The sequence below is a fragment of the Coturnix japonica genome, chromosome 1 (assembly GCF_001577835.2).
Source record: "Coturnix japonica isolate 7356 chromosome 1, Coturnix japonica 2.1, whole genome shotgun sequence".
NCBI lineage: Eukaryota > Metazoa > Chordata > Aves > Galliformes > Phasianidae > Coturnix > Coturnix japonica.
Genome location: NC_029516.1, coordinates 51,031,901 through 51,049,343, shown reverse-complemented (window position 1 = coordinate 51,049,343; position 17,443 = coordinate 51,031,901). Strand labels below are relative to the sequence as shown.

At 48.9% G+C, this 17,443-nt stretch overlaps 1 protein-coding gene across 1 annotated transcript; it reads right to left on the bottom strand.

Annotated features, from left to right (window-relative positions):
• Positions 1-1,981: 1,981 nt before the first annotated feature.
• On the bottom strand, positions 1,982-17,037 carry ADA2 (adenosine deaminase 2). The gene is made up of 10 exons (XM_015865234.2): positions 16,768-17,037; positions 15,540-15,862; positions 13,385-13,610; positions 8,436-8,646; positions 7,193-7,320; positions 6,176-6,266; positions 5,731-5,839; positions 4,846-5,003; positions 3,815-4,017; positions 1,982-2,949 (listed from the first exon to the last, which is right to left on the bottom strand). Exons 2-10 carry the CDS (start codon positions 15,847-15,849, stop codon positions 2,841-2,843), a joined length of 1,545 nt encoding a protein of 514 aa, XP_015720720.1. The 5' UTR covers positions 15,850-15,862; positions 16,768-17,037; the 3' UTR covers positions 1,982-2,840.
• Between the last annotated feature and the right edge of the window lie 406 nt (positions 17,038-17,443).

Below are 17,443 nucleotides of genomic sequence, written 5' to 3'. Positions count from 1 at the left end.
GTATTTATTTTTACAAGGAAGACAGCCCAGCAGGATGAAGTGTTTATTTTTAAAGCCCCACAAGGGAGTTTGCCAGCGGTCAGGCATAAGCTGGGCCTGGCACACGGAGCCAGGCCTGCAGCAGTATGGCTGCCAAGCTCCACACCCTGCAGTACCCACTTTGGCTGCCGAGCGCCTGCCCAGCCGGCTGCAGCAGGCCTCAGTGGGCCCATCCCTGTGCCAAATGCTGGCCTGACTTTCCCTTGGAGATGAGGCTTTTGTCGGTGCTGCTACCCGGAGCTCTGGCTCTGCATGGCCCTGAGGATTCCTTCTAAGGGCACATCTGTTGCCAGCTGTATCCCTAACACCCCCAGTGCCCCACGCCATTCCCTCTCAAGCCAGCCCATGGGAGACTCTTTTTTCCCCTCTTCTGTTTCCCCGCCCCCTTTGCTTTAAAGACAAGCACAGCAGTTGGTTACCCACAGCCTCCTCCTTTGGTTTCTGTGTAAACCCTGCAGCTCTGTTTTCCCAGGGCTCTCAGCCCTGTCATCACCCCCTTACTGACCTTCTAACACCCTCCTTGGAAGCAGCCCACCTTCCCTTGCTTTTCTTCTGTAGAGGCCCCAGTGGGCTGAGCCAGCCCTCCCCCCGGCTTTATCTCCTCTCCCTCCCTGCTGCAGGCTGCTGGTGGAATGATGGACAACGGAGAGGTTGAGAAAATACAGTAAAATGCCTTTCTTATCCCATAATGACCTAGGGGGAGGACACGGCCTGATAAAAATGACAGGCCAGGAGAATTGAGAGCCAGACCCTTCACCTGCCTGTCCCTCAGCGGGCAGAAAATACTCGATCCACTTGCCATCATTGCAACTGCTGCAGAACCTTTAAATAAAGGAATTAAGCACTTAGCCAATTAGAGCTGCAAGTTTCTGGCCAAGGAAATGTCCTTCTGCTGCTTAGAAAGAGAATAATTCAGCGATTTGCGGCGGAAAAAACTACCTCAGGCTGAGCAACCCTGTGCTTTATGGCCAGATGGAAGGGTTTGTATAGCACCTGGCCTCTGTGTGGTCCCACTGTGGTGATGGAGGCCTTGGGCCTACCTCTGTTTTCAACCAACTGTTTTACTTCTCTGTTTTTGTTGGTGTGATTTTTGACAGCAACTTGTAGTGCTGGATCAGCAGTTTTCTGTTGGTGAATGACTAGGAGGTAAACGCTTCATTTACTGGAGCGCTCTAAAGGCAATGTGAGCTGCTGTGCCACAAAACAGCCATGGATTCGTGATTTAAATGAATACCGTGTTCAGAAGGAATTGTGCATGAGAGCATTACATATGATGTGCATTAAATGTGATCAGGGACCTAGGTATTAATTGTATAGAAACAGACTGGCAGCCATCTGACCAACCCTCAGATGGACACCTTCAACGGCAGGAGATCATAAGTCTGAACGTAGGCCTGTACAGTCAGGTTTCACCTGAACAGCAAATATCGGCTGTGGGGAGACAAGAGGAAGGTGTGGGTCATGCGGGTAGAGCTGGAGCTGAAGGCAGCTGGTTGGAAAAGCCCACTAAAGCCCAGCACAGAGCCCACCTGCTCCACGTGGTGAGTGACTGGCTTCTACTTCTGCTTTCAGTGGCTTGCCTCACTGGCTTCTGCAATCCAGCTGCCTTCATTTTGCAGTGAGTTTTTGTTGGTTTGGTCTTGGATTACTAGACAGAAGCTTGCAGCATGTGAAATGTGGGCCATTTAACATTGAGCATGCAAGGGATATGTGGGCTGCACTGCTTGATCCACTTCTGTAATGAGTATATTTGTCTCCTGCTAAGGTGTTTTAACCAAGGTTAGTGGAAATAAACAACAAGCAGGGGACAATTAGCAGGATGCTTAAAGGGAGTGAAAATACTGGCAACTACAAAGGTCCAAGTGAAAGAATTGGAGGTTCACAGTATGAGACTGGTTCTCACCAAGGTGAATGGGCTGAATAAGGCAACAAAGTCCAGTAGTGGAACCACTTGATATCAAAAAGCACTTCTTATAAATTCAGAGCCTATGTTAACACACTGCAGGACAGAATGAGTGTTTAGTCAAACATGATCTGAAAAGCCAGGGTGGGTTTTCTCAGATACAAAGTATTTAGCTTCCCTGTGGCCAGAAGACAGGAAAGGATTCCGCAGGGAAGAGAAAATTAAACAACCACAGGGAAATGAAGCACCCCTTTTTGTCCTTCTGATCTCCGTGCAACCAACCTTACACGGTCTGGGAACATTTGCATGGTTCCATCTGCTTGTTTCCAGCCGTGGTAGGTCCTGAAATAGCAGACGTCAAGCCTACAACTGGTTCTTCCACCCAGCAGTGCTATTCTGGCAGCAGGCCCAGGGTTAAACATAACAAGAGTCATTTTCAGTCCTTGCTCTCCCAGAGGTCAGTGGCCCAAATGGCTGGATGTTTGTCTTAGCTGTTTCTGGACAAGGTCTGCATTTTGTAACGATAAGGCAAAATTCAGGGATCCTCATGTTGGCGATGACCCATTAAGTCTAATTAGAAGGCATATTTTTCCTGAATAAGGATGTCAGGATTTGGTCACAGGTGACTTATAATTGTTTTGACTGTTTTGAGTGGCATACTCTGCTGGTGTTGTTCCAGAGGCTTGCTGCTTCATTTTACCTGTGGACCTTGACTTCCCCAGGATAACACAGCTCATTCCTAGCATTAAGCTCAGCTTAACCACATCGCCCAGGGCTGGCTGAGACGTAGGGGTTCCTTCATCTGCTCAAGTCACGTGGAAGAAGCAGGCTGCCTCCCAGCAACAAGCCTGGCTTTCTCTGGCTTGCCAAATGCCTTCCGAGATGGGTGTCCTCCCTTCTAAAGCTCCATCAACGAGCTATCAGTGAGATCAGCCACAAATTGGTCCCATTTTTTCTGCCAGACCTCTCTGGCCTTGGCTTTCTCATCCGGTAGCATGGCACTGTATCTGCAAGGAGTTGAAAAGCCTGTATCAGACAGAAGTCAAGGAGGCAGCTATTCCAAGATCAGTGACCGCAATGAAAAGGCAGGAAGCAGCAACAGATTAACCCCTTGGGGACTTACCTCTGCTGCTCAGTGTAACACTGTGTCCCAGCCATTTCAACAGCTACTGACTGAATGCTGCACTGTGAGAACACACCAGCTCAACCTCCGTAAGCTGAGGGCTCCCTTAGCAGTACCCAGTGCCTCATACAGAACACATAGTTTTGCTGCTGCTTTGAGATGCCCCTTAGGGTTGATCCAAATCAGTAGGAATGTTTGTTGTCTTCCTGACCATGCAGGGATTTGGGACTGGCATGGGATTTGGCAAGCAGACACAATTCTAGGAATGCAGAGAAAGGCCCTGGGCACCGTAATCAAACTATTTTTGGACACTCATAGCTGTCTGGGGAAACAGAAAAAGTGGTTGAATACAGCCAAACTGCAAGCTGCTAAATTGTTTTCTTGTGTTTCCCCAGTTGGTCATGGCAAATGCCAGGACAAGTCAAATTCAAGTAGAAATATGCAAATGGTCCAAGGACATACCGCTTCTCCCCTACCCAGTACCAGGCACTGGAGGAAACTTTGCAAAGGATGGAAAAAGAGAGAAAAAAATGAGACACTGGAACAGAGAAAAGCACTCGAGGGCACAGATGGGGGGTTCCTGTGTCCTCCTCCTGGAGAAGACATGCAGAGGAGGCTTTGGATAAACAGAAGCTTGGGTCATGTGGCAGAGGAGATTGTGATCAAAACCCAAATGAGGTGGGTTTTCTGAGAGCTGGCTGATGTTCCTCAGCATTGCTATGGCGAGCTGAGAGGGGTGAGGAACTTACTTTATGGAGTTGAGCGCAAGTTGTTTCAAGGTCCTCAAGTCAGCATTCATCCCTCCAATGGCCATGAACACCTCGTAGAAGTCATAAGAGACACCCTTTGCCCCAAAGATGGAGGGATCATCAGGGCTGACCACAACAGGGTGCCCTTCAGCTATGAGATTGGCTGCGGGGTGGCTCCGTAAGTCAGACACCAACAGCAGCACCTTGGTGGGAAGACAACACCACGTCAGGTTATGGCTGTAGCCATGTTTGTACCCATCACACCATGTACCTGATGTAGCTGCTTAGGTCAGCAGGCAGACACTGGGGAGGAGCCTGAGGGCTATTCAAAGCATATTAGGTATTGTGCTCCAAATTGCTGCAGGAGGACCCTACTTTTCTCCACTGACCATATGAGGAGATTGGTTTCTTAAATTAATTCCCTAAAATCAAAGCTAGCAGTGTGAATAACATCTGTTTATTTATTGTAATTGAAATGTGAGCATTTCGGGAGCAGTGTTTTGGTTACACCTTTGCCCTGACATTTAGCCTGGGACATCTGGAGCTGGTGTCAGAATCCTCTCCCTCCATCCACCAAAGCATCTCTCTGTTCTGAACATCTGTGCCCAGGGGACAACGTGCATCATGCTAATCATAGAATTATAGAATGGCCTGGGTTGGGAAGGAGCACAATGACCATCTAGTTTCAACCCCACTGCCAAGGGCGGAGTCGCCAACTACCAGACCAGGCTGCCCGGAGCCACATCCAGCCTGGCCTTGAATGCCTCCAGGGATGGGGCATCCACAGCCTCCTTGGGCAACCTGTTCCAGTGCTTCACCACCCTCTGAGTGAAAAATAATAATGTGTAGCAGAAGAGTTCCCTCAGATATGAATTCTACCAAACCAAAAGGCCTTCCAGTTGCTGTCTTGGCTTCTCACCTTCCAGCCCTCCTAGCTTTAAAGAATTTTCCATTATGTCTCTTTAGGCACCTGGAATGGCAGATACCATTCCAGTGACCCAGCCCCCAGACCTAAGCTTTTACCAACATACCTGGTTGGAGATGGGACAGACTTCTACAGGAATATCCCTCTTCAGAGACAAATTTTTGGCTACTGGGTGTTTAGTGAGGGCAAGTCCATGGCCAATCCTGCTGGTATTCAATACCAGAGCATCCAGAACATTGTTGTCTACAGAGGTGCCCTGCCAGTCTGAACAGAGACAGGCAAAATTCACTGCAGTGCTACAAGGAAATGCATCTTCTTAAACTGCTAGATGATCTTCTTAATGCATATCTTGGTTGCAAGATGAGAGGGTTGCTCATGCTCCGTGTTCCAACTTTGCATTTTCAGTGAAACGGGAATTCAGATCTGCCCATGGCACTGCTCAGCATCAATAGAGCCACTCATCTCACCTGGCAGTGAATGTTCACAGTATTTCTCTTACAGCTGAGCTAATCGTGTTGGTCTCTGCTCACAGTCAAGGGAGATAAGTACTGATTTCTAGGGAATGGCTGTGCATTAGGATGAGATGCAGTGCACCTTAAAGGTGAGGATGTGAAGGGAGCCCAGGGTAACTAGTTGAGATTTAGACATTTTCAGTGTAGATGTCAACGTTTAATAAGTGTAATGCTGTAGTCAGACACAGCTGTCATTCAAAGTTAGGATAAATACGATCCATATTGACTGAATAATGTATTGGGACCAGCAGCAGTAATAGCCCTTGCAGAGTGACTCTACATTACACACAGAACAGAGATACTGACCAGCATAAAGTCTACACAGGTAGCGGAGGCGTCATGCAGGAATGCTACAGCCACAAGCTAGTATGAGGAGAAACATAGGGATAACACAGCACACACACCCACCATCTTGATACAGCCAGCCTTGCTACTCCTACCTCTGTAAGCAGCAACAGGCCTTGAGTCCTCATGCTTACCTGTCTCTCCAGCATGGAAGAAGTAAGGCAGGTTGACCCCCAGGGAATATGGGATGGTCAGGACATCCTTAAACTCCCATAAAGAATGACCTTGATCCTCATTGCCAACCTGGGGAGCAGAAAGAAAAGCAGTGTTTTTGAACATGCCCAGGAAGATGCCAGGTCCTACAGCTGGAAAACACCACGTGGTGCCAACTGCACCAAAAGTACAATGCTCTGTTCTGAGTGGGAGCTATGGGGCTGATTCAGGGTTGGGGTTTTCTGTTGTTTTTTGGGGGGTCAATTAATGACAACAATATCCTTAGCTAGAAGATTTTCTACTTGTTTACACTGATTTCAGTACAGTGGCAGAGGATCAGGCTCTGCTATAACACATGCCATACTTACACATAGTTACATTGCACCCCTAAGGGTTAACTCAAAGCCACAGAAGAAATTCACTTACCAAGTCGAAGCCTGCCAGGGTATCTGGGAAGTGGGCTCTAAGTTCCATGGCGGTGATGATGGTTTCTTTTATCTGGGAAACATTCAGCATCCTAAAAAGCACAAGAGAGAAAGCAATGAGCAAGCTCACATCCACAGGCCTGTCTTCTTTGGAGTTGTCTGAAGTATGAACTGGGACCCTCAGGGCTATTTCCAAAATGCAAAGTTGCTCCTGAATCTGACAACCAGCTTCAGGTCTCCAGAGCGACAGCAGCAGAAAATTGATTATTATGAAAGGAAACCTCTGGAATGAGGAAAAAGGAACGACCAGGAAATGCCTGGATAGACAATTCCATCACTTGAGGTGAAGCATGCTTGGCTAACACTCATTGGCTTTTCTTTTACACCAAGAAAGGAATACTGTATCAAGGAGAGAAAAAGGGTGGTTTGTTTGTTTGTTTGTTTTTGTCTTTTTGGGTTTTTTTGTTGCCTCTCTACCATTTTACTGGGAGTTGGGACAGCAGCTTCATGTCAGTAGCTTTAAATTTAGCTTTCCCCCAGCCCTGTTGGACTTGCACATAGAAACATGTTTTCAGAGTGGCCCTGTCCATACCCACACTGGCCAGAGGCAAGCTGCTCTGAACTGGAAACTGCATTGTGCTGAGATAGAGTAAGTGCTACTGAGAGGCATGTTGTGTTTGCTCAGGATGACCTCACGTGACTTTGTAGCATCTGGGTGACTTGGAGAACAGCCCTGTGCCTGCCTGTGAGCAGCAGCACGAACATAGCATATGTAGGCTGCCAGGGAACAGCACTCACAGGGTCCTCTGAGGACCTCCACCATGCCCTGTGCCCATACTTGGGCACTGCTGTCCCTGCTCAGTTCCACGAGGATGGTGAGTGCGACCATGTGAAAGCCTTCCCCTAGCTCGATCCTCTCATCCCCAGGGGAGAACCACAGGTGTGGCATTGCTAAGCAATGGCAGCATTTACAGCCCACCCCTTGGAAAGCTCTGCTTGGATTGCTCTCATTTTCTACCTGTGCGCTGCGAAGATGACCTTTGCTCCAAGGAAATCGGGGTGCTCCTGTGCAAACCGCCTGCTCACCTCCTGGTATGCCGCCACCGACCAGGACTTGTTGTGCCGAGTGCCGTCGAGCTCGTACACCTGTGGGCCACGTGGTAAGCAGGAGTTAGAGGAGAGATTTTATTACAGCAAGTAAGGAACAGTCTTTCTCCCCAGTTTGTGCTACAAGAACCAATCTTCCCCACGCTCAGCCCTCTGTGCTGCTGCCTTGCACTGCCCACCACTAAGCCCGGTGCCCCATCACCTCCTGCCATCTCCTTGCCAGCACCCGAGTGGCTGCAAATATCATAGCGACATTTCCATTGCCACTACTCATGGGAAGCTGAGGCTTTGCACAGCTGAACTTGCAAACACAGCTGGGGGGCTTTTCTGCAGTGTTTGCAGTTTCACACTAAATCCCAGCTTTCATTTACTTTACTTCAGTGATTGCTCCTGGCAGGTTTTGTTGCAAGGCGAGCTCCTGCAGCGCGGGTGCTATTGCCCCAGCATGGTAGAGGGCCCCCAGGCATGCAGCTGCCTTGCTTTCCCCTCGTGCTCTGCTTAAAGAGCTGGGTGGAAAATGTCTGGGAAATGGAAACAGCCACTGAGCATGGGGGTCTGCTGCAGCCACAGTGAGCTCAGGGTGCTGGGAAGGTGTCTGCTGGATGGCCTGGCTGGCTCTCAGCAGGAAGTCTGACTTGGCACCAGCAGACTTTAGCACTAGCAACAACACAAGGAGCGTCGCCTCGCCAGAATGTTAGGTTGTCTGCAGTGGGAGACTACGTTTTGCAGTTGGTACAGTATCCTGCTCAGATAAGTCATTCTGAAATAAGCCGTACGCTTAAAATAATGCAGATGTTCCATTATAAGTCTCTGCTCCAGGTGGGAAGGTATTCCAGAACAGGTGATTCTGGCACAGACTGAGCATCTTCCCAACCAGCAAGATCAGACACAGCCCCAGTCAGATGGTACAAAACAGTTTGTACTGTTGCCACAGTCTGTATCTTCCTTAACCATTAAGAACAAAGCATCTCTCGTCTCCAGGCCCTCGAGCATGCAAATCTCCTGCAAAAACCTTGGAATATGATAAAGCTCTTCCAGCACCCTGACAAGGCCAGGTATGCAAACATCCAAGGACTAAATCAAGCTAAGGCTTGAGAAAAGTTTTGGAGAGATAAAAACTTAAAGGAATAGTAGAGAGGCCAAAAAATACATACCGCAGGCAGGATAGCTCTTATCTCAACATACTGTATATTATCCTCATAAAGCTCCAGCAGCCCCTGGTAGAAATAGGCCTTGAACACAGGTGCATAGCAGATAAGTCCAGAAGCGATGAGAAAGATTTCTTCAAACCTTTTCCAGATGAAGGCCTGGGAAGGGTAGGCCAGCTCCGGGGCATCCGTCACCAGGGTCAAGTTTCTCAGCAAGCTGCAGAAAAGGGGAAAGGGACGAGGAAGAATCAGGAGAGAGGGGAAGTCAGCTGGCTTTCAGCCTGCAAAGAGAGGGATGTGTTCATAGAGGAGAACCAAGGGAAGAAGCAAAGAAGCTCCTGCTGCAGCAGGGTTTGTTGTGATAGGACAAGGGGAAATTGATTCAAACTAAAAGAGGGGAGATTTAGATTGCATATAAGGAAAAAGCTTTTTACAATAAGAGCAGTGAAGCACTGGAGCAGGTTGCCCAGAGAGATGGTGGATGCCCCATCCCTGGAGATGGGGTCATTCATATCCAAGAGTATTCTTAATCTCAAGGCTGGCTAATGTGTTACTCCCACAGACCGTATATTCTCCCATCTTAAATGCATGTCAAGTATTTTGACACCTGTCCATCTGTTCACTGGGCAGTCTTCAGGAGATGCCAAGACCAGCATCATTATGACTTCTAACATGTAACTTTCCCCGGTACCTTCTTTTTATCAAAATGTGCCAGATTATATGGGCAGAGAGGAAATATTAGAGAACCAGAAAGCTTTTCCTCCCCTCCGCTGAAACAAACCTGGCATCCCTTGACAGCACTTACTATTTTTTAATAACGTTTAGTGTTTGAAGTCTCCCTCCCACAGACATGATTTGAACCAGACCCATAAACTAAGACATGGGACATCCTTTTTCATCCCTCCATCCCAACCTTACAATGGAGCCGACTCCTCAGCACCTGCCTGCTGGCTGCCACTCCCCTCCCTCAGGGCCCTATTCCTGCAGCTGCGGCTTCATTTCTCCATCGCTCAGCTAATTTCTTTGCTGGGAACTATTTCGGAAATATAATTGTACATAAGAAAAGATATTTGGATCGCGTTGAGGATGAGCTTTGAAATGCCAGCCAGTCAAAAAACTCAGAGCACCTTCAGCTCAGCCCTCCTATGCACTGGAGTGGTGTCTCTACTGCACAAGGCTGACATCCCTAGATAAGTCCAGTGAGTGATGTGACTTGGCAGAGAAGCTCAAGGGTGATGCTCTGTGGTGCTATGCCATTGCAGCTCAGGGAAGGATGCTGGAGCGTCACCACAGAGCTGGGGTAGCTGTAAGGAGCTCAGCCATTGTTGGCTACCAGTGAGAGGGTGTGCTTGAGGAGAAGCAGCATGGGAAGAGCCAGGCACCTTGGCAAGCCTCTGGGAAGACAGATGTGCCGGTGCTCCCTGCTGTCATCACCCCAGCCCTGGCTGGGCTCCCCACCACCTCGTGCCATGTTTTAAACTCGAGCTGTATGGACTCAAGGTTGTTTACCCAGCCTGTGCTCTTAGGATATAAATCCTCACACCACCCTGCTCCTAAAAGCACATCAATCAAGTAACGTTTTTTTCATAATCCCCCTTTCCTTTGAGACCGATTATTGATCCCTATAACTGCTGAAGATTTATGGTGCAGTGCTGACCCAGCCTTGATAACCCGATAATCTCCTAAGGGTTTGGGCTGATAATTTTTCGCCATGAGGAGCTCATGCAGATGAAGCAAAGCTTCATAAAGACACTTTTGCTTGTTTCCCAGAATGGACGCCAGCCAGTGATCAGGTGCAGACTACAAATAGCCTCCCATGTCATGTCATATAGGCAGTGAACGATGCTATTGCGATGCGTATGCCCAAAGGGGCACAACAAAAACAATCAACTCAGGATTATTCGTTTTCGACCACACTTTTGCTTCTCTCTTTTCCTGCTATTTTTTAACTGTTTTGCTTTCTTGAACTGTATAATGCAGAAGCGAGTGGTATGTTGTCTTGTTTTTAAAGAGCATCTTTTTCCTGCTTCTGTTTCTCTCCTCCACGGGTAATTATATCTCGCTCCTCGCCATAGTATCTGAATGTCTTCCAGTGGTGCATTAAATAGAGTGGCTAACATCTGTCACATGTGGCTCATTCGCTTTCTGTCTCTCTCTCTTCCCCTCTTTTCTCCCCAAGGGGAGACTTGTACAGAGAGTGGAGTGCTTTGTTTCTCTGGTGGGGTTTTGTGTACACTTTTTGTGTGCGTCTACTGCCCTATTTTCCTTGAGATAAGGCAGTGGAGGGCACAGAGGGGAGGTGATGGAGGTCTGCTGGTGCCCAGGGGATTCTCCCGCAGCTCGAGCTACGTGTCAGCTTGCTTGCAGATGACTTCATCCTTGCGACAGGGAGCTGTGCCGGGGGGCATGGCCCCCACCCCCAGGCAGAGGGGGTCACAAATATCTGGCATATCAGCGCCGCTTCCCTTAAATATCTGGGGGTTTGCCCATTGTCAGCCCTCACTTTAGAGATTGTGGTGATTGTGTTGCTTTTTGAGGGGAAAAAAATGGCATTCTTCTGTGTCCTAATTGATTGACAAGTAAATAAGTGAGGATTCTTTTAAATCTCTAAGCAAAATTTCCTGCCTTTCTTTGTCTCCTAACGCGTGGTGTCTTGACTCACCCAACAGCATCATTTTGGAAGCTAACCAGTAACAGGATACTCTCAGGTCTTGGCCCATAAGACTTGCATTTTGGATATGAATGACAAAACCTTCTTTTGAGGCAAACAAACAGAAAGACTGACTTCCAATACACATACAAATGTACATGTATATGTGGATATGAGCAGAAGAAATGTTACATGGCTTCCTCCCACCCTTCCTGGCCATGAATACGGGAAGGGAAGAGAGGTGCAGTGCAGGCTCTGGGAAACATTCGCCCTGTTCCTTCACATTTGCTGATCCACACTGTCCTGTCGGAAAACCCTTTCCCAATGGCTATGTGCACTCAACAGCTCCTTGAAAGCACCCAACTATCTATCTGCTCCTCTCTCCGACATCTGCTTTCCCTCAGCTTGTCAGTGCTCAAGGGCGAAGAAGAGCGCAGGAAGGGAGGTAGCCTGGGATGCACATGTTCGAGAGGCTGGGAGGGTTTCCAGGAACTGAGAAGCAGAACAGACTGGGGCCAGTTCCTGGCTAGAGACCTATTTTCAGGCGGCCAAATACATTCCTACCCCTCAGACTAGCACCCAGGGATAAGATCGAAATAAGAGCCTCAGTGAGGCTGTTGTTCCTGTGCTTGCACACTATGTGCAGTGACTCCTTTGCAGTTTTGCAGTGAGCACAGAAAGGCAGGAAATAAGGAACAACTTAAGTCCAGCACCCAGGATGTAGGAGATCCATGTGCAGGATGCCACGACCAATAGCTTCTGCCAGGAAGGGACATCACACTACATAAATACATAAACCCAAATGCAACTTGGGGTAGGTCTACACAAGGGTCTGAGATACCCAGAGCAATTTCTTGTGCTTTAAAGAAGTGGAGCTGTTCTGACATCTAATCTCTTGCACATTATTTGTGAGTCTCCCAGTGGGGCTGATGACTGCTGGTCTTTCCTCATCACTCCCAGAAGAAACTGAAGGAATGAGGAACCCATTCTCTTTTTGGAAGATGTGAATATGTGACTTCTCACTCAATTTTATTTTGTCCACCATGAGTCAGGGTAGTAGAGCCTTAAGATATGGAAGGCTGGGAGCTCTAAGCCCAGCAATCTTCTCCTTCCATTCTGGAAGTGCCAANCAGCAATCTTCTCCTTCCATTCTGGAAGTGCCAACACCTGTGTAGGACAGAAGCTGACCTGATAACTACCCAGCCTACAGCCTGACCTCCTTCCCATGCTGCAGCACAGAACCCTACACCTTCCATGCAGAGGGGTATGGACCTAGGAGGTCTTGATTTAGAAGCACATGCACACACATGGCCAAAGCCATGAAGTTTCGCTCAAGAAGTGCCATAATTAGGGTCACCCATGTCACCTTCATCTACTTTCCCCTCAAGTACCTGCTCCACAATACTGTCTTTAATTAAATTATACCACACACTATGTTTTTCCACAGAACCCAGCAGACTCTGGAGCCCAGCAGACAGTAGTGCTCCTTGACTGTCTCACAACTCAGTGTTTCTTTTTGCCCTCGTCACTCAGTGTCTGCCTTCATGCATTATTTAGTGCATGCAATCCAGCCCCCAAACACAATGTAGAACCATTTGCTTCCCTTGGCCTTTCAGCAGGTCCTTGTCACAAGATGAATGGACCCAGGATGGGGAGATCAGGCTTGGTCTTCCTGACGCCATGTCTGGAGGGTGAGCCAGGCCATTCCCACCCACCTGTAAGTTATTAAATGTGGGGTGGCTGCTGGGTGAGGTAAGGTCCTTCCCCATGGAGCCCTGTTCCCTGCTGGAACACCTCCAGGGATGGTGATCCCACCACCTCCCTGGGCAGCTTGTTTCAATGTCTCACCCCTCTTTATGCAAATCAGTTTTTCCTAATATCCAACCTGAACCTCCACTGAAGCAACTTAAGGTCGTTACCTCTCATCCTCTTGCTGTTACCTGGGAGAAGAGGTCAACACCTACCTCACTACAGCCTTCTTTTAGGGAGCTATAAGGTTTCCCCTGACCCTCCTCCAGACTGAACAATCCCTCTTCCATCTGCTGTTCCTCATAAGACTTGTGCTTTAGACCTTTCACCAGATTCCCTTGCATTGCCCTTCTTTGGACACACTCCAGGGCCTCAATGTCTTTCTTGTCGCATTACTTAACGCCTCAAGTTCTTTGCTGTTTGCTTGTTATGTACACACAGCTTGAAATAGAGTCCCCTGCTTTCAGAGCAACTAGTGAATGGGGAAACTGGTCCAGAACAATCCTGCTGGTTGTGCAATGCCAGCATGAAGCATCCACACCTCCTGCTTGCTCACCTGTCATCAAACTCAGTCACATTGTGCAGCTGTTTTCGGTAAGTCTCCAGCAAAACCCACTGGGAACACTGGGCCGGCACTGGGTGAGGAGGGTGAGGCTTGGAAAAGTGAAACCGAACAGTGCCCGTGTGGGTGAAGCAGATGTAGCAGTCAGGGAGATAGGTAGCATTGTACACCAGCCAGTCCACGCTCAGCATGGCATAGTCGTGCAGGTGTAGGACAGCACCTGGGGAGAGGGAAAGCAAGCAGCATGAGATGATGTTTGGGGAGCAGAAGAAAGGCTTAACATCATGAAAGCTTGAGTTTGCCCATCTGGGGGTGTAGAGAAATGTTTCCAGATGGTTGTGGCTGACCTCTCCCGGCACAGACAGTGCTGCCTTTCCTCCCTGTGCTGAGGATGCTCACGTGAGATATGGGGCAGGCAGAGCTTGACAGCAGTATTGTGCATCTGCTGCTGGCCAGCACCATGGGCTGTTGGCATGCTCTGCTACTGTGCAGCATGTTGGCAACTGCCAGCCTTCCTGGCACAGGAGGCTTCTGCGTGCTCACCTTACTCAGCCCATCCATTCATTTTGGTGACATCTCTTTTTGCAGAAACTTCTTATGCTTGAAATAAACTTCCTCTTTGTAAAGGGAGAAAAATGTAAAGCTGAAGTCTTACAGACACGTGCTCTATTAGTCTAGGGGAGATGTTATCATCTAAATAACTTTGATGCCTTAAGGAGTAAAGGGAGAACATGAGTAGCAGGAACAAAGGCCAATATGCATGTGACATTGGACAAACTGAAATGTCAAGACTCTAAGCTGCAGTAAACTGATTATAATATATATGTAGCCTCTATAATCCCTCACTATAAAGGGTCTGAAAGCTAAGATGCTGAGTATCTGCAGCTACTGCTCTTCACCAGAGCGACAGAACATGCATGCCACAACTGTCTAGATCCTCCTGCCACCTACAATGCTGCACTTCTTCCTGTGTTAAGAGCAAAAGAAATGGCAATAGTGATTGAAACAACAGTAATTCCTAGAGGTTCTGATCAAGGCTGAGGTCCTGCTCAAGCAATTACAAGGATGTGACTTTGAGCCTAAAACCTACAGTTTGTGCAAAGGTTGCGAACCTATTTTACTGCATCATGGGTTGAAAGGTGTTAGATTTTTGTTTTGCTTCTTCCTCTGTGTCAAAGATACTCCACTTGAGGCAGAAAGAGGACAACTTTTATATTCCTTACTACTCAATCCAGCAATGAGATGAAGGCAACTCTAGCATCCCAATCTCTTACGGTAACTGCTCAGGATGATGCAAGCCAGAGTCTCATCCCACACAGGACAGTGGGAGGGAGACGCTGGGGGGTGAGCGGGCAGCTCTTATCCGTGCACCAGTGTCACTGCCTGACAAATGAAAAACAAATCTGACTGCCAAGTGCTTCCAACTGAGTCACCAACTTGTTTTCAGGCAGCCACATGGGCAAGGCCATGGGAAGCTACGTCTAAAAAGGGACCTTCTGGAATGGTGGGCCTGTTCACAGCTGCAGAGGTACAGGCAGCTTTCAGTGCAGCTGTCTTTTATCTTTAGTTAAAGAAGGCACCTTGTTCATTGCTTCCTTACTGAACCAGAGATGCAGAAGGAGAAAGCAGCCAGATGGGAGTCAAGGTCTTTCTCCAGCAATTACTTTGACCTCTCCACTGAACCGTGTTCAGCTCAGAGAAGTGGAGACATTGGGCTTGCTGCTGCCCAGTGTCAGTGGTTTGGATTTCCATTCGTCTGCAATATCTTCTCCCCCTTTTCAGCGTAACCCAGAGTACTGAGCATGTTTGGTTGGCAGCAAGTCTATTATGTATGTGTGGATAAAGGACTGTCTTCATCGTAACTTCCTCTGCCCTCTGAAAGGCTGAAAGAGCCATATTGCAAGTTATGGTGAATGCTACAATTGCTGGAAATGAGCATTCATGCAATCTAGCCACCTTTTCCTCTCCCCCTGCCCCCAGCTGAGAAGCAGGGCTCCTCACACTGCTCAGCCAACACTATTCCCAGCTCTGGGAAGCCCATCTGCAGTCAGAGCTCTGCTGCATCCCACGCTCTTTCCCAGCTCTGGCACAGAGAGCAAAAGGCAAGAAGAGGATGTGTACAGTGAGCAATCATTAAGCCCAAGCCTACCTTTTGGCATGCGCTTCAGGATGCTGAACACTGCGCTCTGCTCGATGAGGCTTTTTGCCCGAAAGAAGTGCATGCTTGGAGGGAACTGCCCTGTGTTCAAGGCTGCTGCGACCTCCTTCTTCTTGAGGTTGACGAGCTTCGTGCTGACCTGCTGCTCCTGGATGCTCAGCACCAAATTGCCCCCTGTCATTCTGGCTTTCTCCTCCTGCATGAAGGAGGCTCGGTCCTCCCAGAGCGGGATGGGAAGGCAGAAGGAAGCCAAGCCAAGAAGGCACGCCAGCCTTATGCCTTGCCCAGATGGAGGCTTCATCTTGGAGCTCCACCTGGTGCACAAGGAGAAGTCAATGTGTTAGCACAAGGCAGAGGCAACATCTTAGCAGCAATCCATTGAGAAATGAAACTGCTGGTCCATCCTACAGGAGCAGTGGGTTAATTGGATGCTTAGTGCTGGGGGAACATCTGGTAGGGATGTCCCCTATGCACAAGAGCTGCATTCACACGTTTCCCTGCAATGCTGCTTGCTTGTGGCAAGGCGGTGTTCAGGGTGGAGAGGAGAGGCTACTCCTGGGATCAGGCAGCACATCATACAGATGTGGTATGGGTAAGGCCCAGACCTGGAGCTGGCTGTTGCTAAGGTTGGGATGCTGCTGGTAAACTGCACAGAACCCCTCAGAACAAGGGGTGCTGAGGACAAGGTGCCCAAGGGACTTCTGGGATCACACAGGGTGCACCAAATCACAGAGCTGCCTGAATGCTAACTCCTTGCAGCTGGGAGAAGGCCTCCTTGCACCCCTATTAGAGGGGTTAATTTACAGGTGGAAACCCCACTGCAGCCCCAGAGACATGGCCCTTCCTTGCAACCTCCGAGGAAAGAGAGTGGGAGGGAGCCCACGGGAGCAGCAAGAGATCACAGGCAACAGGCACATGTGAACTCAGAGAACTCTGCCCTTCCCAAAAAAAGCTCAGCTGCAACATAATCCGTCAGCGCCAGTGACCCTGTGCACCCATCCCTCCACACCAAAGCAGGCTGGGGGATGGCTGTGTATTTCACAGTAGTTCTGTGTGCGTCCCGCATTACCTTCCCCCACATACACTGGGCCCTTTATCTCCTCCAGCCCTGCTCCCAATGGGGTTCCTCAGCCCCACAAGCAACTGCACCATGGGCCTGGCTCCGAACCAGAGCAGGAACCATCCCCAGAGGCACCACCTCGTCCCTGGGCTGACTCACGCAGGGCAGCTCTCCTCTCCTCGCACCCCACAGTGGGGTTATAGTCTCTCCAGCGAGTCGGCAGGGCCCAGACGAACAGCGGGCTGCGTCCCGGAGAACCACCGCATGCACAGTTCCTCTTCCTGTGTGCCGTTTCAGCTCACTCAGCTTTTATTTATCTGTGCCCCACCCGCTGTGTCCCTGTGCTTCATGAATATATAAAGAGGAGGAGGCGACGGTGGAGGTCAGCGGAAAGCGGGGCGCAGGCGTGAGCGCCGAGCGTTAGTTAACGCCAGCACTGCAATTAACAATGCTTTTTTTATCTGAGAAGGGGGAAAAAATATAAAGGGATTTGTAAAGGTGCCTCTGAATGCTTTTTCCTGCCAGCTGCATAGAGCAGGCTGGCTGCAGCCCAGCGTGTTTGGGATGCCGCCGAGCGGAGGGGTGCACGTGCTGATGTTTCTGAAACACCGCAGCAAGCGTTGGGGTTGCACCATTTTATTTCGGTCAGGATGCACCGAGCTTTTAAACTTATCCAAAACAGATGTTACATAAAACAGCTTCCAGGGGAGAACAAAGCCCGCTCGGCTTAATTTAATCCAAATTTTAACTACTTTAATTTTTATGTGTGTATGTATGTATGTATTTATTTATTTATTAAGAATAAAAGACCTTGTAAGTTGAGAACTATTGATAA

Bases quoted from the DNA above. Each gene is read 5' to 3' on its own strand.
- ADA2 (XM_015865234.2), bottom strand. From the start codon at position 15,849: ATGAAGCCTCCATCTGGGCAAGGCATAAGGCTGGCGTGCCTTCTTGGC. The intron at 8,647-13,384 runs GTGAGCAAGCAG...CCTTTTCTGCAG, and splicing joins GTGACTGAGTTTGATGACAG to CTTGCTGAGAAACTTGACCC. The intron at 6,267-7,192 runs GTAGAAAATGAG...TGTGCTTTTTAG, and splicing joins GTCATCTTCGCAGCGCACAG to GATGCTGAATGTTTCCCAGA.